Genomic DNA, 20,488 nt, shown 5'->3' with positions numbered 1-20,488 from the left:
TGCAGCTGCGGGGATGGAGATGAAAAAAAGGAAAGATGCCAGACCTCCAGGGGAGGGAAGGGAAACAGAAGAGGAGGACAGAGATGGATGGTTAGCACAGAGAAAGAAGAAATAAAGAATCCCTGGCAAGCGAGTTATCAGAAGGCAACTAGAGCCTGAAACCAATTTGATTTGAATAATGACCAGACAACAAAAGGTAGAAAAAATATTTATTTTCTGCTTTGTGATTACAATATGTCAGATTTGAAATGTGTATCCTGCCAGAGTTGGTGTTAGACCGCAAACGTGAGCTAGGATTTAACAGAGAGGAAAATTATTTTTTGTTTATTTTGTTTACACCACAGTACCAGTGTGGTTAGGAAAGGGCAAAGGGGGTGAAGAGGCTATAAAATAAACCCACTAGGATGTTTGAAAAAAAACACCCAATTGAGCAGGAAAATCAAATTGAAAAATTGGTTCAATTGAAGAGGCTATAAAATAAACCCACTAGGATGTTTGAAAAAAAACACCCAATTGAGCAGGAAAATCAAATTGAAAAATTGGTTCAATAGGCCAAATCGCCTTCTTTCTCTGGTACCCTGAAGACACTGCAGAATCTCCAAGGTATGCCTAACTACCTGTGCTCTAACCTTTATTCAGCAAAAGGAGAAAAAGCAGGGATGGCCCCAAGTTCCTTTGAAGCAGATGCAGGCTGGCTGACAGAGAGCAACAGGAATTGGCCTTTCAGTTGCAGACCGAAGTCTGTGTGATCTCCATGCAGGCAGAACTGAAGAATAGCTCCAAGCACAAATAAAACCTGAAAAAAGGACAAAATACACCGAATAAAGTAATAAAAAGGAGCAAAAGCAGCACACTCCTACTGGTATACGTGCGGAAGAGAAAAACTACAGGTGGAAATAGAAAGCACAGTGAAGTAGAGCAGAGTCAAAGAAAAAATCCGGAGTGGATTCCTTCTGCATATGGCCATTGAACATAATCCACTTGTCTAGAATGTCTCACCTATTGCACTGGAAAATAAATTATTAGAATGACAAAATTAAGTCAATCAGGAATAGGGAATTAAAAAATCTTGTGAGCATACTGTACATGAGTTGTTTTGGAGGATGTGGGAGCTGACAGGTCTTAAGCATGTGCAGATACTGAAGGTCCCACACAAGCAATCCTAGTGGTTGACCTGGGATAGGGAGGAAAGGGGAAGGGAGGAATCCTGGACATTATAGAAGAGGGAGGAGGTTCATATATAAACAGATGCAAATTTTATTATCAATAATTCTCAGTTTATATATACAGTAGTCCATTAAAAGCGAGTTCTCTTTCTAGAAGAAGACACACAAACCTTACTTTTTGGAAATTGATGTGTACTTCAAATAAATGAATCTAATTCTGCTCTTTACCCAGTCCTCAATTTTAACAGTGAACACTCACCTCATCTACTGACATAGTCGGATGAGGAGGGTGGTTGTATATACGCTGGAAATAGCTGTTTGCTTCATCATCTATTTCTTTGCTGAAGTGTTGGTTTGCCTCTGGCCACACCTGAGACAAGTCCGCTGAAAGGGACAAAATACAAATGTGCCTTGTAAAGGTCTTCGATATTATCATGCACAAAAAATTGAAACAAATTTCAAAAACGCTTAATTTAGATGTGCAGCACAGACAAAGCATTAATAGAAAAACAAAGCAGCAACATAAGAGTAAACAATTCTGAAACTTCCAGCAAAGTGCTTGTCTGAAATATTGGACTGTGTGATAGGACAGAATATAAAATGTATTCTTGTATAGCTATGGACAAAATTGACCAGATATGCTGAGCAAAAGAAACACAGGGAGAACAGCCAGAGAAATAAAGTATCACTTACATGTATATATAATTATTATTTAATTTTTTTGCCTGATTCAAGGCCTTAAAATGGAAAACCAATTTTACCAACTTGATGCACAGTGCTTTTATGTGGATTCTGTTCATTACATCAGCTGCACAGTTTGATGTAAAGTAGTATAATGTACAAAATAAATAAAATTTGCTGTGGATCAGAAAAATCAGAGTTCAGTTTACAGACATGACTGTAGCTGGGAAAACTGCAAGGCAATCACGCCTGAAAGAATCTATGCAAAAGATATGTTAAGCTGTAAAATGAATTTGTGCTGTTCTTGTTTTTGTTTTACTAAGTTCATATTGTACGTGAGTTATAATTGTGAAAAATAAACTCCTCTTTGAAGTATGCCAGATATCACTCTCCAAAACTATCTGCTTTCCCTGGGAGAAAAAAAAAGGGCATGGGGCACATCATCTGAGGACCACTGAAGTATCAGGTGTCACATTCAGACTTGCACATGAAATCAAGCTTTTAGCAATTAACTAAGATGCAAATGTGGATGTTATTTTGCAGGGACAGATGAAAGATAGAACATACCTGAACATTAAAACGTGCAGACAACTTTCACGCAAGAACATACATCCTATGAAAAACTATCCACTGGATGCTTCATCTATATCAGTAAGGAAATTAATGGTAAGCTATGATCCACTGCACTTTCGGTTGCACTGGAAACTACGAGATTCTTTTTCTGTTCCCTAGCTATATTATAGAGAAAATCCCACTTTCTGGAGTCATTTTATGGCCTATAGAGTTGACAACACTATTTTTAAATGAGTTCAAGGAAAAAATATATACACCAATCTTACAGATAGCTCATATATGAGATAAACACACAAAGCTGAACGATTAGCTGCTTTGAAGACTTTTATCAGACACTGCAAAAGTCAGCATTACCAACTTCAGAAAAATTAACATCCTTAAAATTACATTTTCAGAGAAGTCTTTAAGTACCCTTAAGAGCAGTTACCCAGACAAATCAAAATAATAATTCATTCTGCCAATGTTAAGAGTTAGATAACAAGCAATAGCACTGCTATTGCTTACTTTCTGAAGTGCTCTGTCCCACTACTGTTGGCCACCCACCATGGTTCACGCTTGGGTCAGAGAAGGCATTTTATAAAACAAAACTCATTTACCATCACTGCTGAATATTGACTTGAAAATGTTTTCATCTAATGCCATCTTATTTACAATATAATACACATGTAATGTTTTATTTCAACATAGTATAACATTTTAAAGCACTATTATATTTTGACATTTTAAACTTGCAGCCTCCACTAGAAAACTGAATTATGATGTGGTTATTTTATTTACCAATGCTGAGAAACACTTGGTTTATATATCCTAACACTTGTTTTACAACCAAAGTGAACAGATGTCAAGGTCATGTGATGCAATCATACCTGCCTTGTTAAAGGTTCATGAATAAATAAACAGATATTGTAGGAATATGTTTTGCCAAACCTTTTTGATAATTTGCAGTTTCTGAAAATTAGCAAGTGATTAACCATACAAGAAAGTACAGGGAGAGTACAGGAGCTAATATTTAGAGATGAGGCTTGATGACAAATTCAATTCATGTATTACAAAAAAAGAATACAAGGATAAATAAACCCTTGTTGAAAATGACTTCAAACTACTTTCATTTTTAAAGATTTATTTTTAATGGACATTTTATTTGTTAGGACTTATTTACTACCTTTTTAAAGAAATTCATCCAAGGCAGGTATACAGAAATACGTCATACACAGGTAATTGAATATTTTTACTGCTGTAACTGTCTAACAGTTCATAACATGGCATAATATGCTACTTACAATGTAAACGCAATATGCAATCAAGCATTTTAGACAGAATGGGGTATAAACAAAAGGTAAATAATAGACATATTATAGACATTATATGTCCTTACCTTGATAATATCTTTTTCAGTAGATAGGTGAGTCATTGTAGATATGTGGGTTATCTCCCCAATGGCCACAAGCCATCTGCAGAAAGAATCCACTCTGGATTTTTTCTGTGACTCTCCTCTACTTCACTGGGAGCCCTACTGCCACCTGTAGTTACTGTATTTTTTGCTCCATAAGATACTTTTTCCACCCCAAAAAGTGGGTTGAAAAAAGGGTGCATCCTCTGGCGCAAATACCCCCCTCCCCATATGTTACCTTATTTAGACCACCACCCGTCCCTCGCCCACTGCTAATGGTTGCTCGCTACCGCTGCAAGTAGAGGAAGGGAAAGGCCAGGTGGGTGCAGCAATTGCACACCGCCGGCCTAGAAGCCTTACCCCCGAAGTCAATTCTGATGTCAGAGAGAAGGTCCAGGCCAGCCAATTCTAAACAACCTGACACCCCTTGGACTCCGAGGGAGCTCTGATCAGTCGTCCAGATACGGTGAACCAGAACACACAGGGAGTGAAGATAAACTGCCGTCACCACCATCACCTTGGTGAAGGTCCTAGGTGCTGTCACCAACTAGAAATGTTGCCCCAAGACGTGTAACCTCAGATACTTCCTGTGGTCAGGAAAAATGGCAATGTGAAGATATGCCTTCGTCAAATCCAGGGAGCCTAGGAACTCCCCCAGTGCCACCAAAGCTTTCTCCGAGTGCACTGTCTCCATGCAGAAGGTATTTTCAGTGCCACTGACCGCCTTGAAGTACAGAATCGTTCTCCAATCGTCAGAGTCTTTCTTTGGAACAATGAAGTATAATGAATATCTCCCAGAGCCCAAATCTTGCTCTGGAATGGGTACTACGGCCACAATATTAAGTAATCTGTGTACTGTGGCCTGCACCTGAACCGCCTGACGTCAAGAACCACCAAAACAGTGTCTGGCAGATGAAGAGGACTGCTGGCCCATGGAAGGGCCCGAGTATGGACAAGAGCACCTGAAAGGATGGAAAATTTGGACACCCTGAATCCCTGGAAGGGATAGATCTACTCACAGGCAGCGACTTGGGCCTGCGATCCTGCATACTGGCCATAAGTTCATCCAGACCCTGGCAGAACTGCAGCTATCCCTTAAAGGGCAACAGGCTCAGTATGCTTTAGAAGATGCATCGTTGGACCACTGCCGGATCCAGAGCATTCTGCAAGCCAAAATGGAATTGGCGGAAAGCTTAGCAAAGACTTTCAAGATGTCATACAAGGCATCAGTCATATAATCCACTCCTGAGATTATAAAATCAAGTCATGAAGAACCACAGTATCAGGATTATGGCACAGATTGGAATGGAATGCCTGGGCCATGAAGAAAGAGGCCAATGGCACTCTAACACCAGTGGCTGCTGAATCAGACAGACACTTAAGGACAAAATCCACAAGTCGGTCCTGAACATCCTTCAGGACCACTTCCCCGTCACTGGGGGAAGTGCATTTGGTAACCTACATCACCGAGGAATCCACCTTCGGGGAAGCAAAGCACTTGTTAAAGGCATCCGTAATAGGATAAAGCAAATTTACCTAAGTCTGACAAAAAAAAGACTTCAGTTGATCAAAAATACTGCAGTCAGGTTAATTTTCATTAAAAGTAAATTTGAGCATGTATCTCCGCTTTTGTTAAAACTTCATTGGTTTCCAATAATTTCTAGGGTACACTTCAAATATGCCTGTTTAACATTTAAGATCTTGTATGGCATTTTTCCTTCACTATTCCCTTTGTCATGGAATTCTAAAAGATCTGGCACAACAAAACTATACAAAAAAACTCAAAATTGTATTTCCCCCTCACTGAGAGACTTCACCTTCATTGGTAAATTGGGGAAATCTTTGTGTTTCAAAATAACTGATCTATGGAATAATTTCCCTTTACAGTTGCGGGACTTGGGCTCTTTTCAAATATTTCGTAAACATCTGAAAACTTGGTTATTTTCAAAACTGCAAAACCTCTTATCTCTATTCTCTACGAATTTCACTGTATATTTTTTTTCTTTCCTTTATGCTTTATTAATTTTATTGTAAACCGTGTCGAACTCTATTCTTATAGATAAGATGCGGTCTATAAGCGTAAAGTTTAGTTTAGCCATTGCATGAGCACTTTTCAAGGGATCCTCGGGGGTCTTTCAGATGTCTGTAAGAATCCAAACAAGGTCAGGATGATCAGGAAAAGAGGCGGATTGTGGCCGCTGGTAACTCATGAGGGAACATTATTCAGTGACAGGCTGCTCAGACTGCAGCTTTAAATCCTGGAGAGATTAAATCCACAAGATAGTGCATGCTTGAAAAATTACGCACAGTGACATCCTCCCCCAAAACAGGGGATCTGCACTGATCCAGATCCTGTAGATCCGCCAGATCTGCGGCCACTGGGGTGCCCCCCTACAGAAGCAGAGGTATGGAAATCTGGCGCAACTGTGGGCACTACCAGCTTACTTGCTGGCACCTCCGAGGGGAGGAAAGAGCAAAGAACCTGGTCAACAGGAGCAGGGGACCCTGTGACCGGTACGGAGGCCAGAAGAAGGGAAAGAGGCAGATTTTTTAGCCAAGTATGTCTGATAAAGAATATTAACAAAATCCGGGGGGAACTAATCCTCAAAAACATAAACATCTTGCATCCGAACCAAACCGGTTTCAGACATCATTATTCCACTGAACTTTCATTGTTAGGTCTCACTACTTTGATCAGATACTACTTAGATAATAGAAAATATTTTAGTCTCTCTAGATCTGACAGCAGCATTCAATACTGTTGACCACTATCTATTGCTAAATAGACTTCAAATCACAGGTATCTCTGGAACAGTCCTAGATTGGTTTAAGTCATACTCTTCAGAATGCTCCTATCAAGTTAGTCTTGAAAACTCTGCCTCAAAACCATACACCAACAACTTTGCAGTTCCACAAGTTCGATATTTTCACTGAACCTATTCAATCCATTTCTATCCCCATTATTAACACTGGCTCAATCACAGTCTTCGCATATGCTGATGACATGCAACTCACACATCCCGTTCAAAATCTTGATTCAGGAGAAATCCAAGAAATGAATCAAAAATTGGACAAAATTAGCTAATGGCTTAACAACATTTTCAGACTACGCTCGATCGCCCGTTAGTACGGACCTTTTTTTTTTTTTTTAAATTGTATTTTTCTCCATCCTCCCTTCTGTATTTAGTCATTGTTTGTACCCCTTTTTTACAGGCCCAGCGTCACACTCTAGTCTCACAGAATCACCCATTCCTACCCCTGCCCCAACACCCCTTAGAAGTGTGTTATATACTGGGCGATATCCATTCGCCTGGGCTTTACCTGAATACACTTACCATATTAGTTGTGCAGTGTGCTGGTCTTTGGTTGCTTCATAGTTCGCTTTCATTAAACGTTTTCGGGCAACGTGTCAAGAATTTGGTGATTTTGGTGGGCTTTTCCAATTTTGTTCTAACTTGCCTATGCCTTGCCTTCGAATTGGTTCAAACCATTGTAACTTTTGCTTGCCTTTGCAATTTTAATTTGCCTAGCCTTTGCATTGATTCTACACTGCAAATTTATTTTGCTTTGCCTTTGCTTTTATTCTACACTGTGCACAGAATTTATTAAATCATGTGTGGTGGTATTTGAACTTGTTTGGTGGTATTTGATTTTATCTGGTTTGCTGGACAGGTGTTTTAGTTTTTTTGATAATTGTTTAGTGGTATTTGATTATTGGTGCCAGTATGATGAATTCTTATTTTTACTTTTAGAACTGCTTATTTTTACTTTTAGAACTGCATGTATGGTTTTGGCATCTCCAGTCGTTGTATTGCACATCATTAAGAGGTCTTCAGCTCCTGTTGATCTTTAATACTTTGGGACAGTGACAGTTGTGGACCAGATTCAGCCAGTGTTTATACTAACTTAGCAGATTTAGCCTTCTTACATCCAGTCACCAGTATAACGAAAATGAGTGTTAAGAAGAAGAGCAAAACCTACCACTTTCATGATGAATGGAAAATGGACTACTACTTCATCATGGTGAAAGACAAGTGTTGTTGTCTAATTTGTAACGCCCCAGTATCCTTGCCCAAAAAGGGTAATCTGGAACGTCATTATAAGGCTCTGCATAGCAATAAGTTTGATGCTGATTTTCCACCCAAAAATGAAATTCGTAAACTGAAGCTCAAAGAACTTAAATTGAAATTGGCTACTCAGCAACAGTTGATGGCAAAGCCAAGGTCACATTTGATCAATGCAACCATAGCATCCTTCAAGGTCAGCAACCTGATCGCAAAGAAATACAAACCTTACACTGAAGGGGAATTTGTAAAAGATTGTTTTCTTGAAGCAGCAGACAATCTTTTTGAAGGATTTAAAAATAAGAAAGATCATAGCTGCTATTCAAAATGTACAATTGTCAAGAAACGTCGTCGTGCGGCGAATAGAAAAGATGTGTGGAGGCACAACTAAACAATTGTTGGAGGATGTTTCACATTGTGTTACTTTCTCACTCCAACTGGATGAATCTAAAGACATAAGAGACATAGCCCAGTTACTAGTCTTTATCCAGATGGTTTTTGAAGACTTCAATGTTAAGGAAGAACTACTTGGAAGGATTTCTTTAAAAGGGAGAACTACTGGTCAGGAAATATTCAGTTCTTTCCATTCTTTTGTGACAAAGTGTAATCTTCCATTGCATAGACTTGTTTCCATCACTACTGATGGAGCAAGAGCAATGACACGTGTGGTTAAGGGTTTCATAGCCCTCTATAGACAGCATGATGACTTCCCAGATTTCCTTTCTTACCACTGCATCATTCACCAGCAAAATTTGGCAAGCAAGAGACTCGATACAAACACTCGATACAAACACTGTCATGGACATCATTTTCAAAATTGTAAATTCAGTTCGTGGAAGATCACTTAAGAACATAAGAAGTTGCCTCCGCTGGGTCAGACCGAATGGTCCATCGCGCCCAGCAGTCCGCTCCCGCGGCGGCCCATCAGGTCCATGACCTGTAAGATGATCCTTGTCTACACCCTTGGATCCCCTTTATCCATTCTATCTATACCCTTTCATAACCTATCTCTACCTTTATCTGTATCCCTCAATTCCCGTATCCTTCAGGAATTTATCCAATCCTTCTTTCAAAGATGGCTTTTCAATCTTACTCTTCATGAAGGGGCACCAGAAATCATTTTGCACATAGATGTAAGCTGGCTACTTAGGCACAAATTTCTGCAAAGATTTCATGATTTGCTGAATGAAATAAGAAGTTTTTTGAAGGAGAGGGGAAATGACCAAGCAGAGTTGGAAGATGAGGAGTGGTTATGTGATCTGGCTTCTCTCGCTGACTTTACAGGTGAACTAAGTAATATGAACCTTGAGCTACAAGGTAAAAACAAATGCTTTGGCGAGATGAGTACAGTTTCATCCTACAAGAGCAAATTTGAGCTAATGATGACTGACCTTGCAAACAACACTTTTAATCATTTTCCTAATACACAGAACCATCTGGGACAATATCCAAATTTTATTTTTCAGAACGAGAAATATGTGACAGAAATCTGTTCCGTTATCCAGAAATTCGAAAATTGATTCTGTGACTTCCAAAAAATTGGAACAGTTGTGGAGTACTTGTCATACCTATTCAAAGCAGATGTGGACATTAAAGAAACTGCAGCTGCTATCAGTAAAAATTACTCATTGAACAAGCCATCTCTTGAAAATGAAATATTAACCCTTAAAAATGACATTTTTTTTTTTCAAGACCTGTGCTGAGCAAGAATCGTTTTGGAAGCTAGTGCCTAGAGACAAATTTCCCAACTTGAAAAGATGCAGTGAAGCTGTACACTCCTGTTTCGGTTCAACTTATTTGTGTAAATCTGCGTTTTCCCATCTGAAAATGACAAAGAGTACACAAAGTTTGAACATGACAGATGAACATCTCCAGGATTTCCTGGCCCTCACGCAATATTCATCCAACTTCAAAAAGCTGGTGGATGAAATGCAGGCTCAGACGTCTCACTAATGAGCAAGAGAAAATATTAAAGATTGTGCAAGATCAGGCTGGATCAATACTCGACCTAAATTTAACACAAATTACTCAATAAAAGATAAAGAAAGTTATTTAATATAATAAAACCCTAAGCCGCGCATGCGCACTCCCCACTGCGTGGGCCGTTTTTCCGTGAGCTGTAGGGACCCGCATGTAGGAGTGCGCATGCGTGCTTAGGGTTCTGTTTTTCGTCCTGGCCTGGTCGCCTTGCCGTATTGTATTTTTTAGTTGAAAGATGCGGCGGTGGCTCCTCTCACGATCCCCGCCTGTGTCGGACTTCCGACGCAGGTGGGGATCATGAGAGGAGCTGCCGCCGCGTCTTTCAACTAAAAAAATACAATAGGGAAAGGCGAGCAGGGAGCAGGCCAGACCGAAGCTCCGACTTTGAGCTCCCTTGTCGGAGTAATTTTTAAGTTTAAAGGTGCCGCCGCGGCTCCTATCACGAGCCGCACCTGCTTTAGAAAAGACTTCTAATGCATGCGGGGATCGTTAGAGTAGCCGCCGCAGCACCTTTAAACTGAAAAATAAGTCTGGCAAGGGAGTCAGCCAGATCACCACGGCAGCCATTCCCCCTCTTCCGCCCTCTCTTTGTCTGCCGAAAATCGCTGGCATGTAGGGGGAGGAAAGGAAAGGAAAGGATAATGTTAGTTAGTTACTCTATAAAACTTTAAGAAAAAATGTACTTTCCATTTCCCCTTGCAGTTCTTACTGGATCTTCGTCTCTGTTTTGTTTTTGCTGATCACATCCAAGTAAATGACAGAAAGTTCATTAAAAATGTGTGTGGGGGGGGAGAATCCTCCAACTTTATTGGGTTAATTTGAAACCGGTTTTAAAATTAATTTTCATGGTTGTAGATTACCGGCACTTTTGGCCAGAACAAGTAGATCACAACCTATTTGAAGTTGGACATGCCTGCCATAGCAGATCGTTGCCGCTCACTGTACTTTCCTACCATGCTGCTCTTGTGCCTGACCTCTGGTCATGTGATTTGATGTAATAAACCCTACACTTTTTTTTTTTCAAAATCTTTATTCATTTTTAAAAACAATTACAATAAGTGTAACAGCATTTATATCAATTTAAACTCAAATATAACAATATTCTGTTAAACTCCATATCAAAATTTATCCCCCCCTCCCCCCTAATCAATTACATTCTTTAAATTCAAGAAAACCTATCGTAAATCCTGTTTCTATATACCTTATTTAATGTTCAAATCAAAAAATCCTTCCCCCCCCCTCCCGGATGTGCATTTTTAAGAGGAAAAATAATATTCAATCATTACAATATTTTGTTAATGGCTCCCAAATCTCCTGAAATTTTCTAAAATTCCCCTGCTGTATGGCTATTGTCCTTTCCATTTTATAAATGTGACATATAGAGTTCCACCAGAAACTGTAATTAAGTCTTCCAGTTTTTCCAAATACTCGTAATCTGTTGTATGGCAACCCCTGTCATAATAAGTAGAAGCCTGTTATTCTTAGATGATATTTGGCTCTTAGCCCTCATTGACATGCCAAACAGTGCAGTATCATAGGATAATGCCACTGGATTTTCCAACATACAATTTATTTGACCCCATATTGATTTCCAAAAAGCAAGAATCAAAGGACAGTAGAATAATAAATGATCTGATATCCCAGCATCGAGATGACAGTGCCAGCATCCATTTGACTTAGAGCTATCTAACTTCTGCAAACGAACCGGGGTCCAAAATGCTCTTTGTAACAGAAAAAAACACTTCTTAACCATGACAACATGAACACAGAGCCGATCATGCTCTTTGAATAGAAGTCCAGGGATGTATTTCCTATACAGTAGTGTTTCTCAACTTCAAGCCAAGTACCCATTAATTCAAACATATCAAAATCTGGTCCGCGGTGTATTAAAAGTTGGCCTGACAGACATTTACCTTTTTTTACTTTAATCTGGCCCACTGGCCCAAACCGCTACCACTGCTCTTCACGAGTGTCTGCCTTTGCCTGGTCTCCTCTTCCTCAAAGCAGCCTGCTGAGGATCGCCGGTCAGCTGTAGCGAACCTCGCAGGCCGCCGTCAACCTCGGTAGCACGTTCCCTCTGGCATGATCCCATACATCAGAGGGATGGAACTGTGGCAGAGGGAACATGCTACCGAGGTCGACAGCAGCTTGCGAGGTTCGCTACAGCTGGATGGTGGTCCTCAGTAGGCTGCTTTGAAAAGGAGACCAGGAAGCCGGGATGGAGGGAGGGTAGGAATGGTGGGCCAATCTGAAGGAGAGACCAGGAAGAAGGGGGAAAACATGCAGGCCTTTGGGCAGGGGCGGGCCATGGTGTAGAAGTATCCGGAGGGAGAGAAGGAGGGGTCCAGATGTGCATATGCCGGACTGAGGGGAGGGGGTGGGGAAGAAATAAAATAGAGGAGAGAGCGAGATGGAGGACAATGGAATGGAGGGAGGGAAGGAACAGAAGGGGAGAGAAGTTGGAAACAAGAGATGTGTGGAGGAGGGATAGAGATACTGGATAGGAGGGTAGTTGGGAGGAGGATGGGAGAGATGGTGAACCCTGGGGTGGTGGGGAAGGTGGGAAAGAAGCTGGATGAAAGGATAGTTGAGAAAAGGAGAGATAGTGGATCTGGGGATGGTGGGGTCCATCGCTGCAGCTATGGGGATGGTGATGAAAAAAGGAAAGATGCCAGACCTTCGGGGGAGGGAGGGAAGGGAAACAGAAGGGGATGACAGAGATAGAAGATGGATGGTTAGCACAAAGAAAGAAGAAAATTATAAATGGGTAGGAGACCCTGGCAAGCGAGTTATCAGAAGACAACCAGAGCCTGGGACCAACAGAAGGAAGAAAAAATAATTTTATATTTTGTGTTTTGTGATTACAATATGTCAGATTTGAAATGTGAATGCTGCCAGAGCTGGTGTTAAGACCGCAAACTTGAACTAGGACCTAACAGAGAGGAAAAGTCTTTTTTATTTATTTTGTTTACACCACAGATCCAGCGTGGGGTTGGAGACATTGTAACCCTATACTTCTACTAAGACTAAGCCTTAGTCACTAAGGGGACTTTTATTAAGATGCACATTTAGCGCGTGTTAAATCGGTTAGCATACCTTAATCAAAAATTTGGCCCACGACTTAGCCTTTTTTTCAGATTTTGGCCCCTTTTGTGATTGAGTTTGACACCCCTGCCCTAAGTCTAACAAATTTCAACCAAATACCCCTAACCACCAACTGCCTAGGCTCCACCCCAGACCTCACCATCACTACTAATTGTAATGCAATATCTTCCATTTATTTTTCATATACAGATAATATATATAGTAAATATAAATGATCAAAACTGGCACATTTCAATCACTAAATTGAAAATGATTTTATTTTCCCTACCTTTGTTGTCTGGTGATTTTATTTTTCTGATCATCTTTTCCCAGTCTCTGGTTGCACTTTCTTCTCTCTGTGCTCTTAACTCTTGTTTCCAGGGCCTTCTGTTTTTCTCTCCTCCACCTTCCTTCTAATCCCTCACCCTCACCACAACTAATTCTCACTCCCCATGCACCATTTCTACCTCCCCTCCACTCCATGTTCATTTCTCCCTCTCATAAATCTCACTCCTCCTGGGGGGGAGGGCTGGGGGAGAAGACGATGACAGCGGGAGATATGCGATGGCAGAATGAGGATTAAGAGGCATACCGCACTGTGTACTCTGACATTGGTACACATACTCCTGGGGTACGCGTTACCATGTTTTGAGAACCTCTGCTATAGAGTGTCATTTTCAATATGATGACCAAATCAGAGTTTGGACTTTTTGCAGAAAACACAAACTCCAGAATCAAACATGCCAATTTTATAACTTTCAAAACATCAATCTTTTCTTGAAAATGGACATTTTTACAGATGGGCGTTTATCTTTCTGAACTATTTTTGGGAAAAAAAAATGTCCAAAAGAAACACAGTGAGCCATTGGGATGTAGGAGAGCCAGTATTTTTAGTAGACTGGCCACAGACTTCAACAGAATAGAGGGGCACTTCAGTGAACTTCACAAAACAGGTTCCAGTTACACACCTAATCATAACACTCTTAGAGTGTAGGGCGAGCCCTCTAAAACCCATCAAATGCCTACTGGACCCAACTGTAGATTACAATAATAGCTCTTATGCCTGTGGGTATCACCTATATGATGGTAGAGTAGGTTTTGAGTGGGTTTTGGTGGTATCTGGGTTTTGGGTTACCCTCTCTGCAGTTCACTGCACTGATGACCAGGCTATTCCAGAGACCTTTCTGCTCTACTAGAACTGGCCATAACATCCACAGCTGTTATGCAAGCAAAAGGATAGGGTCAGTGACCACTAGGTTAGTGTGAGGGGGTCATGCTCATATCCCTCCAGTGGTCATCTGGTCAGTTTGGGTACCTTTTTAGCACTTATTCCTTGTTAAAACAAAGGCCTCGCCCCAAATGTCTAAACTGTAGACAGCAATCATGGCTAGGCTATCTCATCGATACCGCTAGGTTGACCTACAGCATCTTCCGGAAAGAACTAAAGACCACTTTGTTTAAGAAATTCTTGTCCTAGCCAGACACTCTCCCGCGAACATAACTTCCACACCTTATCCTGAATTTCTTCCTCACATTAGGTATGCATATTCCCTGTCTGCTAAAATTCCCTCTTCATAATTGTATCCTGATATTCGCTGGTGTCCGACTATTTTCAATTGTAAGATGTAAAATAGTTAATTTCTTATAATTCATCCTATGTATAATTTTCCTTTCAACCACCTTGTATTTATCTACTGTAATTCGCTGATTGTATAGCTCTTCTTCTTTGTGAACCGCCTAGAAGTCGCAAGATTGTGGCGGTATAGAAAAATAGTTATTATATATTATTATTAAGTATGAAAAATAAAGCAAAAAGATCTATCCCAAGCATCGACATAGTAATCAAGGAACTGAAAGGGATTATAGCTGAACTGCTTCAACTAATAACCAATCTGTTGATCAAAGAATGGAAAGTAGCGAATATTATGCCGATCTTCAAGAAAGGTTTGAGGTGAGATCTGGGAAACTACAGACCGGTGAAGTCTGACCTCGGTACCGGGAAAGATGGTAGAAGCGCTGATAAAGGACCACATCACTGACCATTTTGTCGGACACAATCTGATGAGGACCAGCCAGCATGGTTTCAGCAAAGGAAGATCTTGCTTGACGGACAGGGGGAGCAGGGAAGGGGTACTACTGGACCAGGGGGAGGTAAAAGGGCGAAGGGCTACTGCTGGACAGGGGACATGGGAGGTAAAAGGAAGGGAGAAGATACAGAAAGACTGATAGACAGCCAGGGAGACAGTAAGGGGGGGGGGGGAGCCAGGGAAGAGATAGACAGAGACACACAGGTGGACAGAGACAGAAAGAAAGAAAGGGGGCAGGGAGAAAGAAAAAAAAAACAAAGAAACGCCTCAGCTACCCATTGTGCTAAAAGTCTACACATATATTCTAGCACCTGTTAATGTAACAGGCTTAAACACTCGGCGAGAGGGAGAATTAGAAGGCCTTGAGCATGTGCAGATGCATGCTCAAGGCCTGGCAGAGGCAGGAAGTTCTTCAAGTGGCACCGGCATGAGTTAGAATACATGTGTAGACTTTTAGCACAATGGGTCGCTGAGGCGTTTCTTTCTTTGTTTATTTTCTCTCTCCCTGCCTCCTTTCTTTCTGTCTCTGTCCCCCTGTGTGTCTCTGTCTATCTCTTCCCTGGCCCCTCTTCTTACTGTCTCCCTGGCTGTCTGTCAGTCTTTCTGTATCTTCTCCCTTCCTTTTACCTTCCATGTCCCCTGTCCAGCAGTAGCCCTTCTCCCTTTTACCTTCCCCCTGTCCAGTAGTACCCCTTCCCTGCTCCCCCTGTCCAGCAATAGCCCTTATCCCTTCCTTTAACGTCCCCCCTGTCAATTCCTTCAGGAGTACTGTTCCTCAGCACACACACTTCTCCTAAATTTAAGCAAAATATTCACGCCCTTCCCCCCAAAGCAAAGCAAGATTGCACCTTGATCCCAAACAATCACACCCTTCCCCCCAAACTTCCAAGTTGACAGATCGGTTGGATGTAGCGCAAGTAAGCGAATGATTGAAATGTAGTTGGTGAGTAATGGAAGGGATTGATAGTGTGTAGTTTTGGTTTTTTTCCCCCATAACTAAACCTTGTTTTGTTGTGTTTGCTTAGTTGTAGTTATGGCACTTCCCCCGTCCTGAGGAAGATACAAAATGTGTTGGTAGGGCGTAGTGTAACAGTGACATTGCTCTAATAAGCTAAAAGTTATCTAAGTTAGAAAACTTACTGAAAACTCATTGGAATGAATGAAAGTTTGTCGAAATGAATGAAATGACAAAGAAATTACATGGAGTAGATAACCTATGATGAATTGAAATCCTGGAAATGATTTTGAAGTTATTAACAGAGTATTTATTTATTTATTAATAGTATAGGTAATAGTATGAAAAGAAGACATATTTAATAACGACAAAAACGATTTAAAAATTCTTAATTTTGAACAAGAAAAGAAAAAGAGAATAAAATAGAGTAAAGAACACGTTTAGGTGAGCCAGTGACGAGTGCTGCACACTGTACTGCATGAATTGATAGCAGATAGGTGGTGTTCTGAGATTTCCCACGTGTGGTTAAAAATTAATCCATAAGGCATGATATAATCTTAAATAGCATTTTGAATAATTTTTGATACAGGTAGAGTGCCTAATAGGATTGTGAGTAACCCTCAGTAAGCCAGGTTCTAAGAGAGAGGTTGTCTGCCTCTGTGCTGATGGAAGGCAGCTGGACTCAGATTATGGAACACTGCATGATTAGTACTGTGACTCCCCCCACCCTTTAACTGAAGAACCCGTATGCTGTCCTAGAAGTGGAGGAGATGAGAGCATCCCAAGGAGAGGAAGGACCAAAGCTTGAGATCCCAAAAATTACTGGATCCATGACCACTAGGAGGTGTAAGGTAGTGGTAGTTAGCGATTCCGTTCTGAGGGGTACAGAAGCATTCATCTGCAAACAAGACATGATGTCATGAGAGGTATGCTGTCTGCCTGGTGCCAAATTCTAAGATGTTACGGAGAGCTTGCCGAGACTCATCAAGCCTGATGACTACTATCCAATGCTGCTCATCCACATTGGCACTACCAGGTATCCCTGCAAACATGTCAAACGTGACTTTGTGGCTCTGGGAAAGAAGGTAAAGCAGTCAGGTGCGCAGGTGGTATTATCATCCATCCTCCCTGTCAAGGGTAAAGGACAGGGCAGAGAAGCTCGCATCCTGGAGATGAATGTGTGGCTACATGGATGGTGTTGTCGAGAGTGTTTTGGCTACTTGGACCATGGGATGATTTTCCAAGGACTGCTGAGCAGGGATAGTGTGTATCTATCAAAGAAGGGAAGATGTTTTCAGTAGCTGGAATGTCACTTTGGAATAAGCTGTCGGGAAATCTAAGATTAAGCAGTGACCGTTTAGTTTCAAAAAGCTGTTGAAAACCAAGCTATTTGTGGACACCTATTTGTAGAGTTGTTCAGTCTTCATATTAATAAATTCCCTGGTAGATGTAACTTCTGTCTTGACTGTCTGTTCGAGCCAATAAGTGGATTCTTAAGTCCTTTTGTTATTAATAGCCTGGGTACTGTTTGTTGTTGGGTGCAAATGCTTTTGTTTACATTTTTAAACAAATGTATTTTAGCTCTAATTTTAGAACTGCAATTTTGTCTTGTATTCTGCAATTATGTATGTTTATTTTATGGCAACCACTTTGTTTAAAGGCGATATATAAATTTTTAAAATAAATATGATGAAATTCCTATAAATGTTGTGGAGGAATGTATATCAAAGAGAAGCAATTTCTTAACAAGCATAGCAAGAAATATAGAAATTGTAATATATGGAATTTTGTTAAAGAAACATCCAAATTTGTCCATAGTGCACCCTTCACGCCCTGGTGGCACTGAGGCATAGACTCTCGATGGAGTAGATTTTTTCAAAGTCGACTCTACCACTAGGGACTGGTGTTGAAGCTGTGATTTGTCAAAACCTGAAGAAGATATTATTTTATTTAGAGAGTCAAACTTTCTGGGAGCCACTGTAATGGATAGGGGTGTTTCTCAGTTCTTGTGAAGAGTCTCATTAAGAATACCATGCAAAGGTAATCTGAGTAGTTCTTAGTAGGCTCATCATAATCTAAGGCCTCACAGTATTCAGGCAGAGTCAGCTTCTAGCTTGACTGGTAGCTCTTTGCCCAACTGCCTAATAAATTTGGTAAAAAAGCCTTTCAGTAGGAAATTTAGCCCTTGCTGGAGACTTTTGTGAGGTAGTGTTATAAGTCTCCATTATAGACTCGAGTAAGTCCTCATCTGAATCAGACTAAGTCAGAGTCATGAAAGGGCTTTGATGAAGGAGTGCGTCGATAAGATTGATGATGATGTTGAGCCTCGTGTCGGTCCAATGACGACGATGATGACCGACGTGACACTCTTATGCTTGGAAGACCATGAGGGAGAGCGATGTTTTCTTTTCGAAGCTCCTGAAGAAGAACAATGCTTACTGGAATTGGAGCGTCGAGATGAGGAGGAAGAATGACAATGCCTCTATGAACTGGACCTGCGATGATATGTTTTGTGCTTGGGCATGGAACGATGTCACTCTGGAGAGCCAGTGTCAATACCACAGGATCTGGTGGCCTTATGCTCAGGCTGGGTGGTACCAAAGAAGTCGATGACGGGATAAAGAGTTTAAACATATTATTCACTTGGAAAAGCCATTGAGCTTTTCATGAAAGGAAAGCAATAGTACCCTTTGGCCATTCTGCTGGTACCATTGATGTCACGCCTTACTTCGGAGAGGGTGACTTTGAAGAGGATGAACACCTCAATGTAGGAGAGGCAAGAGAGGTCGTCACTTGGCCAGCATCAAGGGACTTGATGCAAGAGTGACCAGCGACACCTGTTGGGAAGCTGGCGGCTTCTTAGCTGGCTTACCAGATGGAGCAATGTCTCCCGATTCCGGCCTTCGACTAAGGTTGTGACATCTTCTCTGTGTTCATGCCGATGTCAAAACAATTTTTCATGTTGAAGTTTCCAGCACTTGATGGAACATTTCTGCAGGGTAGAACACCAAGCACAAGATTCTATAGTGTTCCAGGCTAAGGCACTGCAAGCACCAACTGTGGGGGTCATTGATGGAAATTTGCCTTTGGCAACTGCAGTACTTTTTAAAACCCGTTAGTTGCGAGACATCGACAGAAAAAGTGCCTCAGCTAAATTAAACTCAATGGCTGAGGAAAAAGAATAGGTCTCGTCGAGAGAAACTCGTGAGGAGAAGAAAGGAAAAAAAGTGTCCCAGCTTTTTGCTTTTTTAAAGAAAATAAAGTAAACTTAAGTAAAAGAAGAAGAAATAATGTGTGAATAGGAAGGCAAAATATAAAGACTGATTATTTCATATCTAATGTTAAGAAAGATTGATTGACTTAAGACCAGGCAGTATTTCCTGTATTCGGTCAAAAAGAGATTGAATAGTTAGGGTATATTTAAGCTAGATCTGTTCCAAACATCCCACAAGCTTTTTCATTAGATGTAGCTCAGGCTAAACCTGGAGCTAATGAAAGATTAGGTTCTTACTTTTGCTAATCTTCTTTCTTGTAAATCCACGCTATATTTCTGGACAAGTGGGTTATGCATCTATGATTGCAAGACAGCTTGTAGGAAGCTACATTTACATAAGGCTTTCAGCCCCTTCCCTCTTACCTGAGGAGTGCCTTCAGGAATCCAGTTCACCTAAAAGCAGATAATCACCTATAAAGGACACAGACAAAGGGAGGGGTACAGGGACTCTCTGACAAAATCAGTCTAATCTGCTCATAACATAGAATAGCATATCAAACAAATAATTGAAATGATCAGAACAGTATAAATAGTATAAACCTGAAATAAACCATGCCATAAGGAGATACAGCCTGCACTGACAGAAGAGGGCGCTGGAAGAAAAGACCCCCAAGGCCAAGTGTGAAAACATGTTTGGATGGTACTTTTAGAAAGGCTGGTCAGGAAACCAGAACTCCAGCTTACCTGTATTTGTTAAGGCATACAATCAGCAAATCAGCAATCGCCAGGGTGAGTTCCAGAAATAGAGCGTGGATTTACAAGAAAGAAGATTATCAAAGGTAAGAATCAAATCTTTCGCTCTTGTATAATCCCACTCTATTCCTGGACAAATGGGATGTAATAGAGCTGGGTGGGACTAATGAGCCTATCGCCAAAATGGAGGAACCAAAGGCAGTATCCTGCTTGGCTGCCACATCAATCCTGTAAAACCTGGTAAAAGTATGCAAAGACTAGGTAGCAGCCCTACAAATCTCCTCTAAAGATATCATCAAAAGACTCTGCCCATGAGGAAGAGATGCCTCTGGTAGAATGAGCTTGCACTGAAGGGGGGGAGGGAGAGCTTCTTTCCAGCCACAATGTAGGCGGAAGAAATAGCCACATGGATTCATCTATATATGGCAGATTTTGAGCCTGGCTTGTCCTTTCGGGCAGAACAGCACAGTTACTTACCGTAACAGTTGTTATCCAGGAACAGCAGGCAGCTATTCTCACATATGGGTGACGTCATCTAAGA

The 20,488-nt window shown here is 41.0% G+C and overlaps 1 protein-coding gene across 13 annotated transcripts in view; it reads right to left on the bottom strand.

The window, feature by feature from the left end:
- The window catches only part of CNOT1 (CCR4-NOT transcription complex subunit 1), a 1,050,915-nt gene that overhangs the window by 575,121 nt on the left and 455,306 nt on the right, over positions 1-20,488 (bottom strand). For all 13 annotated transcript variants that reach the window (XM_033940598.1, XM_033940586.1, XM_033940591.1 and 10 more), the window contains one exon: positions 1,426-1,550. In XM_033940598.1, the coding sequence (XP_033796489.1) occupies positions 1,426-1,550 (125 nt within the window). The remainder of the gene's footprint in view (positions 1-1,425; positions 1,551-20,488) is intronic.

This window comes from Geotrypetes seraphini, chromosome 4 (assembly GCF_902459505.1).
Source record: "Geotrypetes seraphini chromosome 4, aGeoSer1.1, whole genome shotgun sequence".
Taxonomy (NCBI): domain Eukaryota; kingdom Metazoa; phylum Chordata; class Amphibia; order Gymnophiona; family Dermophiidae; genus Geotrypetes; species Geotrypetes seraphini.
This window is presented reverse-complemented; position numbering and strand designations above follow the sequence as displayed.